Source organism: Cygnus atratus, chromosome 6 (genome assembly GCF_013377495.2).
Source record: "Cygnus atratus isolate AKBS03 ecotype Queensland, Australia chromosome 6, CAtr_DNAZoo_HiC_assembly, whole genome shotgun sequence".
Taxonomy (NCBI): Eukaryota; Metazoa; Chordata; class Aves; order Anseriformes; family Anatidae; genus Cygnus; species Cygnus atratus.
Genome location: NC_066367.1, coordinates 17,937,157 through 17,956,651, shown reverse-complemented (window position 1 = coordinate 17,956,651; position 19,495 = coordinate 17,937,157). Strand labels below are relative to the sequence as shown.

Genomic DNA, 19,495 nt, shown 5'->3' with positions numbered 1-19,495 from the left:
ATTCATACAAACGCATGAGCAGAACCAAAAGATGTATGTACTTTAATATTGCCCCATGAGCACACATTATAAATATTTGCAGAGTCTAAAATACACTTAGCTGTCACTTTTTGTTATCCTGCTGATTTGATTTTAGGCAGTTTTAGATTTCTTCTGGTTTACAATTTACTGGTTAACATGGCTGCTGATCGTGCTCCACTGGAACAATACCATATGCTATATACATCACTCTAATTGTGTTTTTGAATTATCCCAAAGAAAAATTCATGCATTTGGTCACTCCGACGAGCAGCTTTAAGAGCTAAAAGGTAGACATACGTTATCTGCAAAAAGCATGAAGCATTCTTTAGAGATTTACGTCAAGCGTGGGAGTGGTGGGAAGCGCAGAGCTGCTGGCACTGGAGCAGCGCGATGCCCTGGGCAGGACCACCACGGCACCTGACAGACGGGACAATGCTACTGCCTTTGGTAAGCTACCCAAGATGCAAAGATGATGGCTTCTACTCGAGCACAAATTATTGGAGTCGTTACTTTTGCAAGGGTGAAAAGGTTAGAAAGGAGTTTGCTCTCATAAATCAGTCATGAGCTAGTAACTTCCCTTTAATAATTTAATGCTCTTCTCTGGAGTGGAGAAAGTAATGTTTCCTATTCTCTTGGACCCAGTGCGTGTCAACAGGCACACTAATGCAGTCACCCCAGCGGCACCACGAGCTGCGCTGTGTACTTCCAAGCATGTGGCAGGGCTGTGCTGTGAAGGTCTGCCCTCTCCGGGAGGGCCGTGCCAAGCAGGTAACAGGCAGCCACGCTGGGCTGCTAGCCTGCCTCATGCATGCCATTCGTTAACCTGCAACTCACATCTGGGAGCAGCCCAAGCCCCACCACAGTCCTGAGCACTTCATTACGCAATGTCATGGCAAAACTGCTTCCAAGCACATACATAGGCTCCCCTAAACCTGCTAACAGCCATACCACTACATCATGCACGATTGGGTACATTATTCTTTAGGAAAGAATTTCTAGAGGGCAGCTAGTTACTTGGCAACAAAATTCCTAACACTACAGAAAAACCTGGGCTTATGAAATACAATAAGAAAAGAAGCCTCCTAGAACAAGCCAATTCCCCCTTATTCCCAATGAAAAGAACATGTATTTCTGTGCCTCCAAGCAAAATGTTCTTTCAGCAGAATATATCTGGTGGAGGTGGTTTGATTGTATGGTAGTTTTGAACAATCACAGACATAAGTTTGGTCAGAAACTTCCCTGGCTCCCTGCCACGACACCTGCCTACCTCCTCAACAGCTCCCTTAGTGGGCCACTGGCTTGCTCGAGGCTTCCAGGTCTGTGTGGGCTTGGAGATAAAGACATTTTTAGGATTTACAGTTTCAGCTTTCCCATGGGAACGGCTCTGAGGCAAGGCTCCACTGCCTGATTAGCATTTCAAAATTTTGGAGCTCATTCCTCACAGGAACACCACCAGATCCCGAGCTGGTGGAACAGCCTGTCAGGTGGTGTGCATCTCCTCCAACAGCATCTCCACCTGCCTGAGGTGGGCAGGGGCTGTTCTCCTAACAGTCCCCTTCCCACAGCCCCTGACCATGAACCCTGCCTCTGTGGCTTTGCTTTGCTCTTGTTCTGGTTTGGGGCTCTGTCCATGCTTTACACAGTCAAGGAAACCAGCAGAACCTGGGTACACGCCTCAGAAGTTTGGATGTATTTTTAATGAACAGGTGTGGGTCTGTTCTAAAAAACATCCTGACTAAATCACTTCTTAAGAACAATAAGCAAAAGGGTATAGAGGTAGGAGGTAATTATAGAGAGCATTGAACAGTTCTGATGGGCTGAGGAAGGGCATGAAACCTGCAGCCCTTGACAAGTTGACCACCCTGCTGGTCTATGAGTCTACTTGGGCCATGCACCAACACAGCATGAATGCCCTGCTCTAGGCTCTGATAACACACCAGTCTCCATTAATGTTTCTGAATCTTACATGTTTATATCATTCATAAAATGAACTCCCTGGTGCTTTCTACAGCTTTTCCTTGGATATTATTCTAGTCTCTTTCCTGAACACATTCTGGGGAATGGGATGAGCACTGTAAGCACAGGGAGCCTTGCATAGGGGGCTTACATTCTTAAAAATGTAATTAAGAATACTTTATTTTTTTATTTTTTAAGTTTATGCATTGGATTTGGAACTGAGCTTCATTAGCTTCTGCTGAGCTTCAATGTTTACACAAGCTGCTGGCATTATAATTTCAAACACTTCTTCAGTGATTTCTACTTATGGCAAAAGCCCAAAGGAAAGCATGCTGGAGATGGAGCACAACATCAGAAAAGGCAGATTCCTTGCATATAGATGAGCTTTCAGCTCAAAGAAACTTTAAGGGCCTGTGGCTAGGATGTAAAAATTGGAAGCATGACCCTCTAAGGCAGGAGGGCTGATGATGCCTGTGATAAGGATTCACTCTAATACAAGCAAACCTTGCAAGCAAAGAGACATACTCTTCCTTCTTTGTCTGACATAAAGCCTGACCAAGTATGCGCTACGGACAGCCCATCTTCCGGAGGCTAGTTATATGGGACGATGCCCAACACGGCACTGAACACACTCAAGGCTGTATTTTGGCTGAGGGGACACATTCAATCATGCTGGCCTGTGACAAAGCCCGAGTCAGGGCAGTTCAAGTTGCTAAGGCATCCTTGCTGGTTGCTATGGTGTGGGTATGGTTCTGAGCGTTTGCTTCTGGTTTATTATTTTGCAAAGGACTGGCTTGTTTGTATAACAAAAGCCAATCTACCAGCCATTACGAATAAGCTCCTATTTTTCCTCCAGCTTCCCCTCCTCTGCTCTGAAATGGATGACATTTATCTCTGTTGACCAATCTTGGACTGTCCCACATGCTTATTCTTGCATGTTTTTGTGCTTCTGCTGAGACGATTTTGTGCTTCTGCTGACTGAGGAAGAGCTGAGTGTAGCCCAAACAGTAACCCATTATATTTGTTAAACTTCTCACTTCTGTACAGCTAACAGATTCCTCTTGAGATGTGCAACTGTCTGGTATAAGAGCAAATACTTTAGAAAGTCTGAAATTGCATATGATCAGTGCAGTTTTGCTCATAGGTATTCCCAATAATGTGATTACACAGACCACAAAACAGATCTTGTGGATTTCCCTGGAGTGACGTCGAACCCCATGTGAACACAAGTGAGCTGCCTCCTGCTAAAAGCTGTAAGTTTTTTGAAGTACGTATCTTCTCCGGAAAGCAATGGCCTCGTGTGGCTCCCTGTGCACAGTGCCTCACTGTTTCCACATCAAAATGGCTCAGTTCAGCAGCAAAATGATTACTACCTTCACCCCCCCCTCCCCCCAAAGCATGCAATCTCACAGCCAAAGCCACGGCCCCCAGGCCCGGGCTCTTGCACACTGCTCTGGGTCCAGTGGCAACCTAGGCCCCGCCGCACTGTGTGTCTCTGCCCTCATGCCGCCATCTCAGTGCCGCTCTGGTGGGCTGTGCTGCCTGGGCTGGTGGGCCTGTGCAATGCTGTGGGTCAGGCACAGAAAGAAACACGGCAACTCAACCATCTGGGTGACACAAAACAGCACTAAAACAAACTCAAAAATCCAGCCAAAATCCCATCAAACGAAATGGTAAAAACCTACGATCTAGGCTGAGCCATGCTGATTAATCAGCCCTCCTCTGCTGATTTGCAAAACAAAAACATGGAACCTCCAAACCAAAATCTCCTCTGCCCAGCTGCTGAGCTTTATGAAATGTATGAGAATAAAATTATCAGGGAAGCCCCTAATTCTCTGTCAGGTATTGCTGAAGTTGGCTGGCAGCTAGAAGCTAGCCCTGCAGTAAGGGGAGGACAAGTGAGAGGGCAGCCCGCTGGGTGGACAGGCTGCAGATCACGTCCTCGGGAGAGCTGGTCCCTCAATCCCAAAAAAGCCATGCAGGCCACACACAGGAACCAAATCTGCTAGGCTGGGAAGTGCAGCCTTCATAACTCTGCTCTTCAGAAAACCATGCTTAATTAGTATTTTTTTTTCATGGAATTTGAAGGCATCTCCACGCCCACAATGACACTCAACACGTGTGCTGAACGCCCTGTTGTGTTTCCTCCACATAAAGCTCTCCCATCTCAGAGTGTGCCTTCCCTGGTCACCACTCATCACACTGAGGAGGACAGGATTTGGCCTCTGCTCAAAGGACACGGGCCCTTCAGTGGCTGGAGGGCTGGCTGAGCAGTACCTGGGCCACCTCTCCCACCTCAGTCACCCGGCGCCTCAACACCCACAGATGCTTCAGCAAGCAAGCGTGGTCGTATGATGTGGGATTTTAAAATATGAATAAGATCATCGAAGATGCTGGAAGCTACCAACACCGATATGAAACCTTACACAAGATAGTAAGCCCTAATTATAGTTTCTGAAACTATGAAGTCATCTAATACACATATGTTCCTCTAGACTGTCAAGGAGGAAAAAAAAGGCGGCATGCAATACTTATTACCATTCCCATAAGCAGGAAAGAAAACCAGTCTTTGGAAGTTTTTAGAAAAATCTGCATAAAACCAGAGAATCAGCTACATTACAGTTATATTTAAAAAAAAAAAGCAGCACAGAATCATAAGCACTTCAGATTTAATTACAAAAGCAGTATTATTTGTTCATTCCACATTGCCATGTAGCATTATGAGCCTTCATACTGTTTGATTTTATTGATCTTCTGGATCAATGTTATTTATCAAAAATCTGAAAATATTTAGTACTTCTTCTAAACACCAAAACTGGGGACTCTACATCAGGTGAGAAAGGAAGACGGCACATTTATTGCCTCATGTGTCAACAAAAAATAAATGCTTTATTCAGAAAATGATTCAAGAACAAAATCAGGCTTCCTCTTTCTCTTCTAGCACTGTACATATACCCCGTGCAACATCAAATGCAGTAACTATTGAGTCTTAACTCATCAGTGAAGGATATGGCTGCAACCCTAAATACTCAGAACAGGGAAAATACAGAGGAAGTAAACGCCATTTTTACATAATCTTCTCTTAAAACAGAGCACTATTTAAAACACAGTCTGGACAGTGCAGAGCCTATTGATAACAGAATACTGCATTTCAAATAATTCTGGTGGAAGCATTTTAAAATATTTCAATCACAATTGGCTATATATCAGTTTAAATTTTATCCCAGAACTGCAAAATAACGTAAAGAGCTCTCTTATTTGCTTGAGACAAGATTTCAAAAAGCTTTAGACAGAGCAGATTTTCTTAAATTAGCTTGAAAATTCAGTTTCCAGGGCAACATATGCAGGTCTTTATACATCAACATTTCTTTGCACCATTTATATAAATGTGGCTGCTAGAATGTCATAAAATACATTTTAAATACAGTAAACTATTTTGATCACTTTGATCCTTTTTTGCCTTTTAAAAGAGAAGACTGTCCTTTCTTTTCAGAAGAATCACATCAATAAAAATGCCGAAGTGTTTTACTTTGGAGAGGCTTAATCCTAGAAATGCCTGCAGTGACACCCATGTGTGTCATACATTTATATCAGCACCTGCATATTTATGCAACATTTCTGTACACATCCCTTATTCATCGTCCTCTTTCTTAGTATTATTTTAAGTTTGCAAGTTTGGAACATGATTTAGGGTCTATGGCACAATGGGAGTTTGCTGGCTCAGAAAGAAAATGAACCCAAGCGTCTGTTTCCCAGCCACAATGTGAAATTTGCAGATTGCCCACCTTGCACATTGAGACCCTTGGCGAGTCTCTCACACCTACCAATACATAGTGCTATACAGGAAATAAAGGTAATAACACATCTACCTATTTTCCGCTCCATTCTGAAAACAAACAAACAAAAACAATCAATGATTGCTGTCATTTCCCCCCAAGAGCACTCGAGAAGTGCTGTGCATCACCGCAGCGATGTTATGAACATGGGGACACCAGCAGCAGAGGGAACACATCTTCCTTGATTTCAACAAGGGACCGATCAGACCCTTGCTGCATGGGTTTACAGTGGAGCAGACAGCAAATTCAATCGTTACAACATTGGGAGTGACTTAGGAAAAGAAGACAGAACGAGTGTTACCTGCACATTTTACTCCCTGAGCAATGAGGCCCCACATAAAGTTGGCGCAGTATTCACACCAGTGCGGGCCCCTGAACGTATGCACCTGGAAGACAGTAGCAGAAAGGAAAATTATTTAAAATGATCCAACTGTTTCACAGACATCAACAGCAATGTGTCTAAACAGCCAGAGTTCCTCTTCTTAGAAGGCACTGCATGCACATTTGCTGGAATTTTACCACTGCAGGAGAGGAAGAAAAAAAAAACACAGAAAGATTTAATTGCCGTGGAAAGGCGAGTTGTCCGTTCTGTGTCATCCAGAGCAGCAGGACTGGGACTGGGGTCTGCTCCCGCTCTGTGCTGCTGTGGGACATGGGAGCAATTGTGGTCGCAGCCCGTCTCCCTGCTCCTGGCACCCCTCTGCCTGGATGGGATTCCAGCGCCAAGACAGCGATGGTTCAGGAGTTCACCTCTATAAGGTACGTATGAGGTGAAGTACGTCTCTCTGCTGGGCACTGTGTGACTGCCTCAGGCAGAGATGGTCGTGCCAGCAAAAGCACCAGTGCTGCACAGAAGTCCTGGAAATGCAGCTGGGGGCTTTCCAGTTCAGAATGACTCTGAAAGGAAATTAATTCTCTCCAGACTAATGCCACATATTGAAAATATAAATGAATCTAGTAAATGGGAACAAGAATCCACTGACCCAGGAAGAAATTCAAAGCTAGGGAAGAAAAAGCCAGTGCTGCTTTCAGTCCTGGCTTGCACATGAGCTACAAATCCTTCAGACACCATCAGCTGCTCGGGACTTTACTCTGATAAAGCGCGTGCTGTAGGAAACCACAGGGTGCTTTGCAGAGAAAATCATCGTTTGCTTAAGCCAGTGTACAAGACTTCGAGTGTCTGTTTAGAATAGACTGGCAAAAAAATTGGTAACTGGTGATCATAAAGTAATGAAATTTGCAGTGAAATGTAATAAAAATGCTTTAGGCTTAACTCAGCCAGTTCTCCAGTCACTCAGTGGTACCAGCACAGGCAGTACCCTCACATGCATGCAGCGTCTGGTCACACCAGTGCAGAACAGAAGAGGAAAAGGGCTGCCTGAAACGTGTCTGTGTTTCTGGTTTTAACCACAGTGCTCTGATTATAACTAGCAGAACGTGCTGCACCTAGCTGAGGAGGTTAGCGTCCCCTCTGCCAGCTGTACGCAGCAGCTGGATCCCAGGTGACACCTCCAACAAGCAACAGCCCGGAGCAGCACCTAGCAATGCAGGCAGAGTTCCAGTTTTGGCTACAGGAAGGTCTGCAGCCTCCCCTGAAGCTCTGCAGCATTTGCTGCCCGTGAAGCAGCAGCAGCAGGCAGATTGCTACATTAGCCTGCAGAGCCGCTCTCAAATGCACCTACTCGTTCAGGTGGTGCCCGTGCTAAGCCAGGCTTACAGTTGCCTCTCGCCCTACGCTGTGCCATCTCTGGAGGAAGCGGAGGGGTGCAAGGTGCTGCTTTCTCACAGCCTGGCACCATCCTCGAGCAGTGCCAGCTGCCACCCTCACTGCCTCCCACTCCTCTGAAGGTGCAATGTGCTCCCTTCTCCTCCCAGCTCCAGCTGACTTCTTCGAAGCAGATGATAAGACTGTCAGCAGCTGCAACCTCCATTTTCTTGTTTCTTCCTAGCACAAAGAGATTTTTCACACCTTCTTCTCCATTACCCACCTGCACTACCCACATCCTCTTGGCTTTCTTCCTCAGCCCTGTGCCTTTTTTTTTTTCCTCCAGGTCTTTGGCAGCTTTCCCTTCCCAGAATAAGCACATTCTAATATCCTCCAGCAAAATGCTGTGCTTTAATGCCTGCAGGACTAACACAACTTCTGCTGGAAAAAAAGAAAAAAAAAAAAAAAAAAAAAGGCTCCTTTCAGTCACCTTTTTTTTTTTTTTTTTTGGTCAAAAGAACATTCCTTCAAAAACACTTCTTTAAAACACTTCTCAAAACTTCTGTTGAGGAAAACTGAAACGAAAATGATGAGTCAAAAGTTTGCGCAAAACCAACCTTTTTTCAGAATTATTTTCAGTGTTATAAAATAATTTTTATATGTTTTTTATTATTCTGACTGTAAAGGATTCGGACTTTTGTCTTGTTCCTTGGAATGTTCTGACACTTTTAACTACTTTCTTTGCTAAATAAAAAGAACAAAAGAATCTTTTCCCAAAATGATACTAGCCTGTACTTCTCCACTCACTGCTCTCCATCAAATTCATGGAGCATGCCACATGCAAAAGTGTTCCTAACACCTCCCTGGTACTGGGGCCCTGCTCTGGCTCCCCAGGGCTCCCTGCAGCACTGGCATGCCCCAAGCCCCACCAGCAACTTAAAAGGGCAGGGACAAAACAGACTCCCCTCTTCCCTACCAGTACTGCATGTATTGGTCACTCTTCACGAGACCAAGACCGACTTTGCTTTCAGGGTCATTGTCTCACGATCCCCATTCTCTCATCCCCTACATCCCAGGCTCCATCTACACACAGAAATGCCTTGCCACATCAATTTCTTAAGAAATTAACTTCTCATGTGGAACATTTGTCCTGAGATGGCTTAGCTTTACACTGCTCCATCCAAATTACTTTCTTATCCACTACTCTGATTGCAACATTTAAACAAATTAAAAGCTACAGGTAGTTTCTTCTATTTTTTGTAATGCTTTATCTTGCCTTGACTTTTATCTGATGCGCTCTGGGGATGTTCTCTGGCAATATTAATTAGGACGCCCAAAGGCCTATGATGTCCTTCCATCCCTAGTATCTGCAACCCCGCGGGATCAGCTCTGAAGCTGCTTCTGGGGTTTGTAAGCGGTGCTGTCTTTTCACAGAGCGTGGTGGTGCCAGAGCGTTAATCTCCCCACTGCCACGGAGCAGAACTGGACAGCTCTGAATCTACAGCACCTCTGGAAATGAAATCAGAGTAAGTGAGCCATGCCAGAAAACTGCAAAAAAGTGGTCTTCGGAGGTCAGAACAGCCCTCTAATCCCATTTCATCCTGCAGAGCAAGGCCTGGCAGCATGCTAAAACGGAACACGTTTGCATCCCTTTGTTAGTTAGAGGGCCAGCACCTGCAAACAATATTGCATTTATTACATGACAACCCTTTCATACAGCACTACGATTTTTATATTCAATTCCCCATTCTAAAAACCTGCCAAGTGGCTTGCTTATTTTCAAAACTAAAAGATGCTTTCCCAGAAAAATTTCTGAAAACACACCCAGCAGAATTTCAGAGATCCTGACTGAAATTACAAGGGGTGTCTTTCTCCTTATAAAAAGAGCATCTGCCACATGCAGATTTTACTATCTTATAAAATGTGAGAGCACAGAATTGCCAACTGGGGCTTTATATCTCCCACCCCTTCCATTCTCACTCCCGCCCCAAAACCATTTTTCTCTCTCTCTTTCCATAAGGCTCCAAGTGTACGTGATTTTTTTAAGAACATGGAAAATGGGAGAGCAGGAGAGCAAGATAAACTTAATCTTAATTTGTAAGATTCCAGGGGAAATATGAAATTTAAAAGAAAAATCTAATTCTAGATGATTTTAAAGGAAAATATCTACTTCAAAATCTAGATAAAATACAACTACTAAGCTATCCTGCAAGCCCGCAAGTCTGAAATAAAAGGACAGCCTCACATTGGATTTACACCTTGGCATTTCTATTTTGAAATCTCCCACAACATCAGCAAGGTATAAAAATAAAGACTGTGATCTTATGTAGAAGTGTTTTTTTTTGGGTTTAAAAGACATTTTCTTATGCACCAGGAAAATGTGTTACCTCTTGTGATTAGTAACTATGTGTTACAGAACTGCATTTAATTTTGTTCTGAATTTAATAAAATATTGCTTACAAAAAGAGACAAACTTTTAAGAGAACCAAATTAAAATGACGACTGGCAATAGATTATACCACAAGCTGTGAACTCCTCAAGCAGATCTCTCTGAGATATTTCTCAGACTCTGTAAAGGTCACTGCTGAAGTTACCTGTGTATCTCGTAAATCCACTTATTTTTAATGCTTTTTGTTTTTACTAGGCAGTCTTCAGCTAGCCTTGACTGCTATCTGAAAGCCAAGAATGAGCCAGCACATAATTAGCATTCGTAACTGGGAGACCTAAATTATGTAACTTGTCAAGGCAGGGAGGAGAAGAATGAAGGAATATCAGCAAAGTGCTTTGGAAACGTGATGTGAAAGAACATGATGGATCTGCAGAGCTTCCACACAGCCACTGCTGGGAAGAAAGCAAGGCTGGATCTGACAAATTATGTATATGCAAAATAAACACTGAACACAAAAAACAGGCCTTCTGACAGCACACAAAAAAAACTTTCCCTATTTAGAGGCTGCTGCCATGGTCTCCCCAAATGGCAGCTCTAACAGGACCCATGATCCATACAGAGCAGCGTAGCCTCTTGCATGGCCCTCCACGCTGAGCTGCTGGTGAGAACAACGGGTTTTGGAAAACCTGTGCACTATCACCTGTGTTGGGATGAAACATATTGACTAGAAAAAGGATGGGAAAAATGTTGCAGCTTTACCTTCTTCCAGAGTCCTACGATCTGAGTAGGAGCTTTGTTGGTGCTCGGGGAGGAGCCCAGGCCGGCTGGGGACTGAACAAATGACACGCACCCAGCACTTACACCGCGTGGTGCTCCAGGGGTGCAGTTCTGCTGGCTATGCCGCCTTTCAAACTCATGCCTAAGGATCATGGGGCACTGCTGATGGAGCCTGTCAGCTCAGTGGTCCTCACTGATCTGCAATTCCATCAACCGAATTCTGCCTGCTGGGACTCTACCGAGGTTTTAATTGGATATGGGAGATGTTGTAAGTCTCAATTAAAACGATGAACTCAGCCTGTATTATTAATGTCTGTCTCCACTGTCACTGTTGATTTTATCAGGCAGTGAGCGTGCTCATGCTGGCACCCAGTAGGCATGTCCTCTTTATCCATCCCTGGTCCAGACACATTGCCTGGATGCGAAGGGTACAGCAGAAAGATTGGCGAGGAAAATCAATGGACTCAACTATCAGTTCAGCCAATGCTTCATTTCAATCTTTGCACATATTATGATGATTAGACAGGTCCTCTAAAACAAGAGTCTCGAGCGCTCCAAATATTACAGAACACGACTTTCCTACTGTGAGACAAATACTGCTGCTGATGAGTAATCTCAGAAGCAAGACGACTGCCATGACAACACACACGGCAGCGCCGCAGCTGTAAGATAATCTGCTTTCATGTGAGGATGTAACAGAAAAGAGAGTAACTGAGAACATTGGAACAGATCTCCAAAACCACAGATGATTTTGCCTAAACTAGATGTCGTGTTACCTGTGGGGGGCCAGTGGTAATGACTTCGTCCAGCAGCTCAAAAGGGGAGGACACTGATTCAGAGCATCATGTACAAATAACATTATTACCGGCAGCGAATACACCGACACAAACGTTGAGCAGGTGACCCTTCCTCCAGGTCCTTGCTTGCTTGGAGCCAGAAACACTGTCACATCTTGTAGACTTTCTGGTTTGAGCTGAGCATGTCAGCAGAAATGAGAACAACTGGAAATTGGGGTTAGCTTGTGCTCTACGAGAGCCAAGGCAAAAAACAGAAGAGGAAGCAGCAGGTTGTAGGCTCTTCTTCCTTGTAACTTAAATGAAAGTAGTCACCTTTCTTTCAAGATGGAACAGCAGATTTTCTTTAAATTGATATCTAGAAACTGGAACATTGCCCATTTCATTCCATATACATGCCATATATACTACACTTAATGATAAAAATATAATACAAGACCCTAATAGATTCCTAAGAGAAATGCTTTTCTAATGATGCTACAAGCTAATTTGGAAGAAAAAGTGTTGATGATGGGAGAGCATGAGAAGCACTGCGGGCTCACAAAGGCAAACGCCCAGCCTGCCCCAGCAGTGCATTTCCACCAGAGTCATGAGCTGGTTCGCCCTTGGGGCTGTGCACATGGAAGACTCATGAGATCCACATCTAAGGACTTATAAAACTACTGGTAAGGTGGGAAGGAATTACAGCTTAAATAAAAAATTAGAAAAAAAAACTTTTTTTTTTTTTAAACCAAGGAAATTTTGAATTCAGGGACTAGCACTCAGAAACCAGAGAGGGTTAAATAATAATGGACTACTTGGAAGCTGCTTTGGAAAAGCCAAGGCTTTTCCACAAAAATTTTAAAAGTAAAAGTAACATTAAATACCTTTGGAGAAAAAAAAAATCCATCAATCCCTAAAAGCTTTTCTGGCTTGCACTGCCTTGTACTACACTACGAGTTTCAGGAGCAGCTGTGCAGAACTGCTGAGATCTTCTGAGAAGTTTTGTGGAGGCTTTTCCTCCACTTTTGTTCTCTAGATATCTTCCATGCCTTTGAACATTTTTCCCCAAGTATTAGGAGTCTAAAAGAAACCTAAAATTTCCTGAGGTTTTCTTATCTCTGAGTACATGCAGAGGCTCTCTCGGGGGAATGTGCTAGAGGCACCCAGTTCTCCTGCATATTCATTTGAGTGCAGTGACTCATTTAAAGATGTTTTGGAAATACGTTCATTGCCAGGGCCGGACTTGATGAAAAGCGGCACACTCTTTTCAGTGGAGCTAGACCGATTTGCCCCAAATCGGCACTTGCCCCACTTTTCAGGAGATCAGAAATAGAAATTAGTTCATCTCACAAGTCCCAGAAAAACGGCTCTGCTCAACATTAAGAGTTTGTTACAGCTTTGGGTCTGTTTGCAGCATTTCTTCTGCAGTGTCCATCTTCCGGCTCTTGGGGTTTAGGCACAGCTCTCATGAGCAACTCTTGTTAAAATAACACCATTTGGCATGGAGTTAATTTGTTACGACTTTTTACACTGGCAAAACACCTAGTACAGATGCAATTACATCAGCAAAATCTGGGCCAGGGCCAGGTTAGCTTACTTGTTTCCAAGAAATAACCCTCAGTATCAGCAGTGTCTCCCCAAAAGCGATGCTCGAGTCCTTCCGTACCAGCAAAGCCCATCTAGCAGAGACTGCTCCTCGACGAGTCTTTGCTTTTTGCACAGATGTAAGGCAGCTCTGCCCCTTGCTCCCTCTGGCAAAGCTCGCTGTCTCTGCTCCACAGCGCAGCGCCTGCCCTCACAAGGGGGTCACCCTCCAAGAGGCAGCAGGAGACTGCTTCAGCCCAGCGGAGATGGGGAGCCATAACAAACAAGGCTAATCCGCTGACTTCGCTTAAGCAACAGTGGAAAAACATCTCTGATCTCTGTAAGAAGTTTTGGTTCAAAAGGGAGATACGTTCTGAATGTTCACTGGTTTACCAAGCAGCCTTACAACTGTTATTTACTACAATTAATCAACTGTGCCGCTTCGGGCATTAGTGAGATAGCGACTAAGAAACAGTGCGGCAGTGCCGAATGCTGCACAGAAAGGCAGCAGAAACCAGACTTCTGGGGACATACAAATTATATGAGGTGCAAAAGAGAAGCAAGACAACATCCTAGGAAACGCGATGCGAGGAAACACGGACCTCAGCCCAGCTCTGACAGGCGCAGACACCTCCCTGCTTCAGCGAAGCGCCGCGGTGCTAATCCAGGCAGGAGAGGGGCTTCGTGCCTGGGACTGTCGGTGGTTAGGAACACCTGCAGAGCTCTGCTGGCTCAAGCCCCCAGGGCTGGCGGCGGCTGAAGGCACACCAGCAGCCAGCCACCACAGCGAAACAGTCCCCGGGGCCGTGAGCCACGAGCCACATGGGCTGGAGCGGGGTAAAGACCTTCAGGGTGCTTTGTCCAGGCGTATTTTACATTTGCCAAGTGATGGAGAGGTTACTGCACTGACTAACAATTTCACTGCCAGGAAGATTTCCTGCTGTTAATCTCAATTTTCTTCCCTTTTCTCATTCGGCGTGCTGGATTGCAGAAAAGCAGAGTATAAAGAGGGAGAGCAAAAGAAATGAAATATGCAGACAGACAGACCCAATCAAGTCCCACTCCCAGACCTAGCTCACCTTCAGATCCCGTTATTCAGTTAGAGCTACATAAAATGTTGTGTCAAACAATGAAGACTACAATTTCTCTTAGCTGGTATGTTTGAATTAACAGAAAATTAAATTTTTATATTACATTTATAGAGGAGGCTTTGTTAGCACTTAAACACTAACAGAAGCTTTTTATAAATTAGAAAAAAAACAAATACACACACAAAAAAAGTCAAATGTTTTTAATGTCTAGCTCTCATCCTGAGGCGTATGCATTAAAAAAGTGGTCAGACCTGCCATCTGCAAACCATCGTCCCTTTCCTTACTTATGGAGATGAATTTAAGAGAACCCAGCCGCTGCGTGTCCGTGCTCGAGACGTGCTCCTGGTGGCCGAGCGCTCCGCGCCAGGAGAGCATTACGGGGCTGAGGAGCTTGCTGCCAGCCAGCCCTGCTGCACGTGCCTGCCCACCCTGGCCAGGCAGGCTGCCCACGCCAGGCAAAAGGCACCTCACGTGCCAGCAGATTTAAATAAGATCAAAACCTCTCAAAAACTACCAACCCTGTCAGCACTCCTCGCAGGACTGTCCTTATGTTCTTCTTTCAAACAGCCCTCTGAGCAAAACGTAGCTGAGCAGACTTGTTCAGGACAGCTCGATGGCTTCAGATTTAAAACCAGCCTTCATGCTTACCTCTTCCCTAGGTGTTCCCCTGCACCATGTAAGGTGTGCTGGACGCAACAGCCGGAGGGCTTAAAACCCCCCCATGTCCCTGTGCCTGCTCTTTCCCTGGCCGCCACTGCCCGTGGGACACAGGGTGCAGAAGCAGAGGATGAATTTGGGTCTCCTCATCTGTGCCCAAGCCCCTCTGGCACTTGCTAACCCAGACCTTCTGCAGAGCAGCTGCTCCTGTCTTCTCTTCCTCAAGACCCAGTGCTAGTTGCTGTACGTTAACGATTTTCCATTTCTCCTCCCTCTACCAGGATGCTACAGCATTTCCAGTACAAAAGGATTTCTAAAAGCCCTTTATTTGCATGAATAGTGATGTGACTGACCATAGAAGCAGTTGGGAAGAGGTTTGAGGTCCCTCCCTGTTGCCTTGTGCCCATGCAATGAAGAGGACATCAGCTGCAGAAGTACGAAGCAGTGCACGTCCTCCTTTTTGCTGGTGGAGCCCCTGGGGACAGCAGTCACTGTTGGTTAGCGGAACCCTACAAACTCATTTCACTTCCCCCCCGAAGCTTAGCTCCAAGGGAAGGCCTGGAAAGGATTCTGGGACTGACATTTCCTCCTTTCCCACATGGGTGGCACATCTGCTGCTTGGCAGGCGACCTAGGATACTTATTTAGACATTTAAAATGATGACGTCTATACATTTGAGAAGAAAAATTTGACAGATACAAGGAGCAATAAAGCTGAGAATCAATGAGCCGCGCTCATTTCAGGTCCGTAACCCAGAAGGGATAACCCTGAAGGGCTTATGGTTATTTCTTTAAAAAGGGACAGGTCCACGGGTAGAGCTTGTTAAGGCAGCAGCATTCCTTGGGCAGGCAGGCTGGCTGCTGCACACCCCTTGAGGTGCAAGGTCCCATTCTTCTCTTTTATAGCAAAAATTATCTGTGCAAGCTGACTCCATGGCACTGACTTGAGAAAACAGTTACTTTAAAAGGTATGTTCTTCTACCAGCTGTACATAAAAAGGGACTACAGTACAACCATTATAAAGAAAATAATCAGTATGCAAAGTTTGTGCTGTATCTATGACCTTGGATCAGACATGTTTGATTTTGAAAAAAGAGATGGAAAACTCACAGCTTCAAAACTTTCCAGAGACAGTTTCGGGGGAAAATTAAATAAAACACAAAAACAAAACCAAATGAATGAAAATCGAGTTACTGGATTATTTTCAAAACAGATTTGTTTCAGACATCTAAAGGAAAGCAACTAACGAGTACAGATGTATGTAAAATTAAATACATACTATCCTGCACAGGCTGTAGCGTATGGAAAATCCACTATCTACTGGCACCTACAAGAATTATCTTTACATTCTAAGGAACAAATGAAAGTTGCAAGATATTTCAGATCTCTACAACATCTCACGATCCTGTGGGGAAAAAACCAACCTCTGCATTTAACTGACAGACAGCAGGATTAGATCATGCCAAGAGCTCATATTAAATGCTACTTTCATGTAACGTTTTATACATGGTTTTCAAATTTGTGCTTTATTAGAGAACTCAAGTCAAACAAAACATCCTGATCATATAAAGTTTCCATTTTTTGTGATCTGCACTGAAAAGACAGAAGGTAGTTTAACCAAACAGCCTGTAGGTAAATATACATACGTGCATGCATGTGTACATTCACACATGCACGTGTGATGGAAATGAAAGCTAAAGATAATTAACAGATGCTTCTATCATCAGATACCTACATGATATTAATGATTTCCCCTTCTGCTAAAATAAATAAAAGCAAAAGATATAAGGGGAAAAAAAACACATTAAAAAGAAAATCTAGGCTTCAGGTATGAAGTTTGTGCCGTCATCTACAGGAATTCAGCATGACATCAATTTGCTTAGTATCTAAGAGATACAGCCTGTGTATTATGCAATGCATTTGACTGCCAAAAGGTTGAATTACTGAATCTTTACTGGACACTTATTACAGATGTAGACACGAAACATGCATATGCTGTACTGACGTGTCCTAATAAAGAACATAATTCATTTTAAAAAATTAAAACAATAATTGGAAGCTACATAGAAGACCAAGTAAATTTTTATTACAGCACAAGGTGGCTAATGTCAGCAGCTCCAGCAGCCCCACGGTAAGCCATGCTCCTTTCGTCACACTCAATTCATTAACACAGGAGAAAAGCCAGAAACGAAGGGAAATGCAGACCATCTGCTCGATCCAGATGCAGCAGAACATGCTTCTTACCTCCAAAGCTATTTACCAGCCACAAACCGAGATAAGATCGCTTTAATCCTCTAATCACAGATCTAAACGATTTTTCACCATCACATCGTCACCAGTAAAACTGAATTACGATCACCTGAACTAGAAAGAAAACTTTGACAGCTTTTCTCACCATTAGCATGCCCTGGTACGGAACAAGTTTAAATAGAACGGATAACCTAGGTGTGACAAATATTAGCGAAACAAATACCTACGTGTAAGCAACCCGCAAGGTCCTCATTCCACTGCTGATATGATCCAAGGATGCCTAGTTGGTTTAGCTGGCCATGGGATTTAATTGAAATGTTTAAGTTCCCAGGAAGTCACAGCCTGCACAGGTACGGTTCCCTTGCAGTGCCGGACCCATTTTAAAATAAATACATCAGCCTCGGCGCCGTAAAAAGCAGCGAGCAGCGCAATCCCTTACCTTGAAGTTATGAATCTTCTCGTATTTCGGAACATGCTCGTTTTCCTTCAGCGTTGCTCTTCTGACAAGCGACGTCAGCTGCGAATAAGCAAAGAGTTTAAGAGGTTGCCAGATCGTCACGGACGACTTCTGAGCCCCCAGCTTCATCCCCAGGGCCGCGAGCAGCAAGTCTTGCTGCCGCCTCTCCTGCTTCGCGCCGGGGACGGCGGCCCGGGGAGCTTTCGGCCCCGGCCAGGATTCTCTGGACGGCATTTTGGGACGGGAGGCTCCGGGCTGCCGTGTCACACTCGCCCCGCGGCCGCGGGCAGCGGCATGGCGGGCACCGAGAGCGCTCCGCGGGCCGGCGCGGGGGCGGCCGCGCAACTTTCCGCCGGCGCGGCCGAGAGGCGGCTGGGCGCCGGCATGGGGCGAGCGGCGGGCGGGGAGGCGGGCGGGGAGGCCGGGCCCGCAGCCTCGCCCTCCATCGGCGCCCGGCAGCGACGGGTGCGGGTCCGCGCGCCTCCCGCCGGCCCGCGCGGGGCGGGCGCTGCGCCGGGCGGGGGCGGCCCCGCGGCCGCAGCCAATGGAGCCCCGGCGGCGGCTGAGGCGCCCCCCGGGGGGCTGCCGGGGGAAGGGGTAGCCGGGCCTCGCTGGGACGCTTCGCCCCCCCTCACGTTATTTAGGATCTGGGATCAGCTCGTCCCTGTTCCGTTAGTTACACCTTCCCCTGACTTTCACGCCGAGGATGCCCGTCAGGCTCACGCCGGGCAACGGCCTCCTCTGCTTGCAGCACAAGCCACCAAAAGCCCACCGCATGCCCCCTCCTGCCAAAGACCCCAATGCCCAGAAGCTGCGGTGCCCTCCTTTAGGCCTTCGCGAGCCCGGACAGGAGGCGAATGGGGGGGGGTCACCTCAGGCTGGGTACCACAGCCGGGTCTGAGGATGAAGCGAGCACAGCACAGGATGACGTGGTCCTGGCTGCCCCTCGCCCAAAACGAGGACACACCAGCCCACACGAGCACCACCGCACAAGTGCAGTGCAGCCCCAGCATAACGGGACCCCCATGGGGTACCACAGCCACCCCACTCCTGCCCTCCTCCTCCTAGTGCTCTCCAAACATCTATGAACAATTCAGAAACAGCAAACCCAGACTTTTGGTCTACCTACAGCTGTGACCCACACCATGGGGCTGGCCACTGTCACCCCTAGGCATTTAGTCCCCTGAGGACCACTCCATGGGCACAACCTGCCTGCGGAAGGGCCCAGCCCTCCCTTCCCTTTGCACAGGCTGCAGCACCGCAACCGCTCTCCCTTCTGCAGCAAAGGTATTTTTATCTCTCATGACTCAGTGACAAGCAAAGACGAGCACAGCTTGTTGCAGGCTTCTGGGTGGAATTGGTGTGTTTTGCAGCTGGATTGCGGCATCACCATTTAGCTCAGTCATGAAAATACAGCGAGAGAAATGCTCACCATGAGCCTCCCCTGTTCCCTTGCACAGCCACCGCTACCCTCCCTCCAGGTTTTAGTAATCTGCTGCCTTTCCACACAGGAGCAAATCGCAGAGATTAAGGTCCAACATACGTGCTTCACCAACCATTAATTTGCATTGCAAGTCAATAGGTAATAACTGAAACCCTGGCTAGATACGATACAGGGTGAAGCTGTCAAGCGTTAGTGGCTTACACAGGCCTTAGGAGTACCCAACTCACTTCACAGCCCCATCACAAACAGGAGGCTGCTCAATGCACTTTGTTGAGAAACCATTTTCCATCAGCTACCTCAATCTGCCCGTTCCGCTTTTAACCACTCATGTCTGCAGCAGGTGAGTACCTACATGTCCCTCATGTTTTCCTGCACGTCCCTCTGGTAAGTGTAAGTGGCAATAGGAAATGAAGAAAAAAGAGCTGAGCAGGAAGAGATCCCCCAAACTGACCATCTTGTCTATGTAGATGTGTGAGAATAGCAGGGACACGGGAGGAGGAAGCAGGCCTTCAAGCTCATTCAATCCTTTCTTCCTAGCTGAAGTCATTTCATG

At 45.9% G+C, this 19,495-nt stretch overlaps 1 protein-coding gene across 1 annotated transcript in view; it reads right to left on the bottom strand.

Moving 5' to 3' along the window:
* CHN1 (chimerin 1) overlaps nt 1-19,495 on the bottom strand; it is a 96,468-nt gene that overhangs the window by 11,195 nt on the left and 65,778 nt on the right. The window contains exons 7-8 of the mRNA XM_035567427.1: nt 17,481-17,558; nt 6,115-6,199 (exon numbers count right to left, since the gene is read on the bottom strand). Of these exons, the coding sequence (XP_035423320.1) occupies nt 6,115-6,199; nt 17,481-17,558 (163 nt within the window). The remainder of the gene's footprint in view (nt 1-6,114; nt 6,200-17,480; nt 17,559-19,495) is intronic.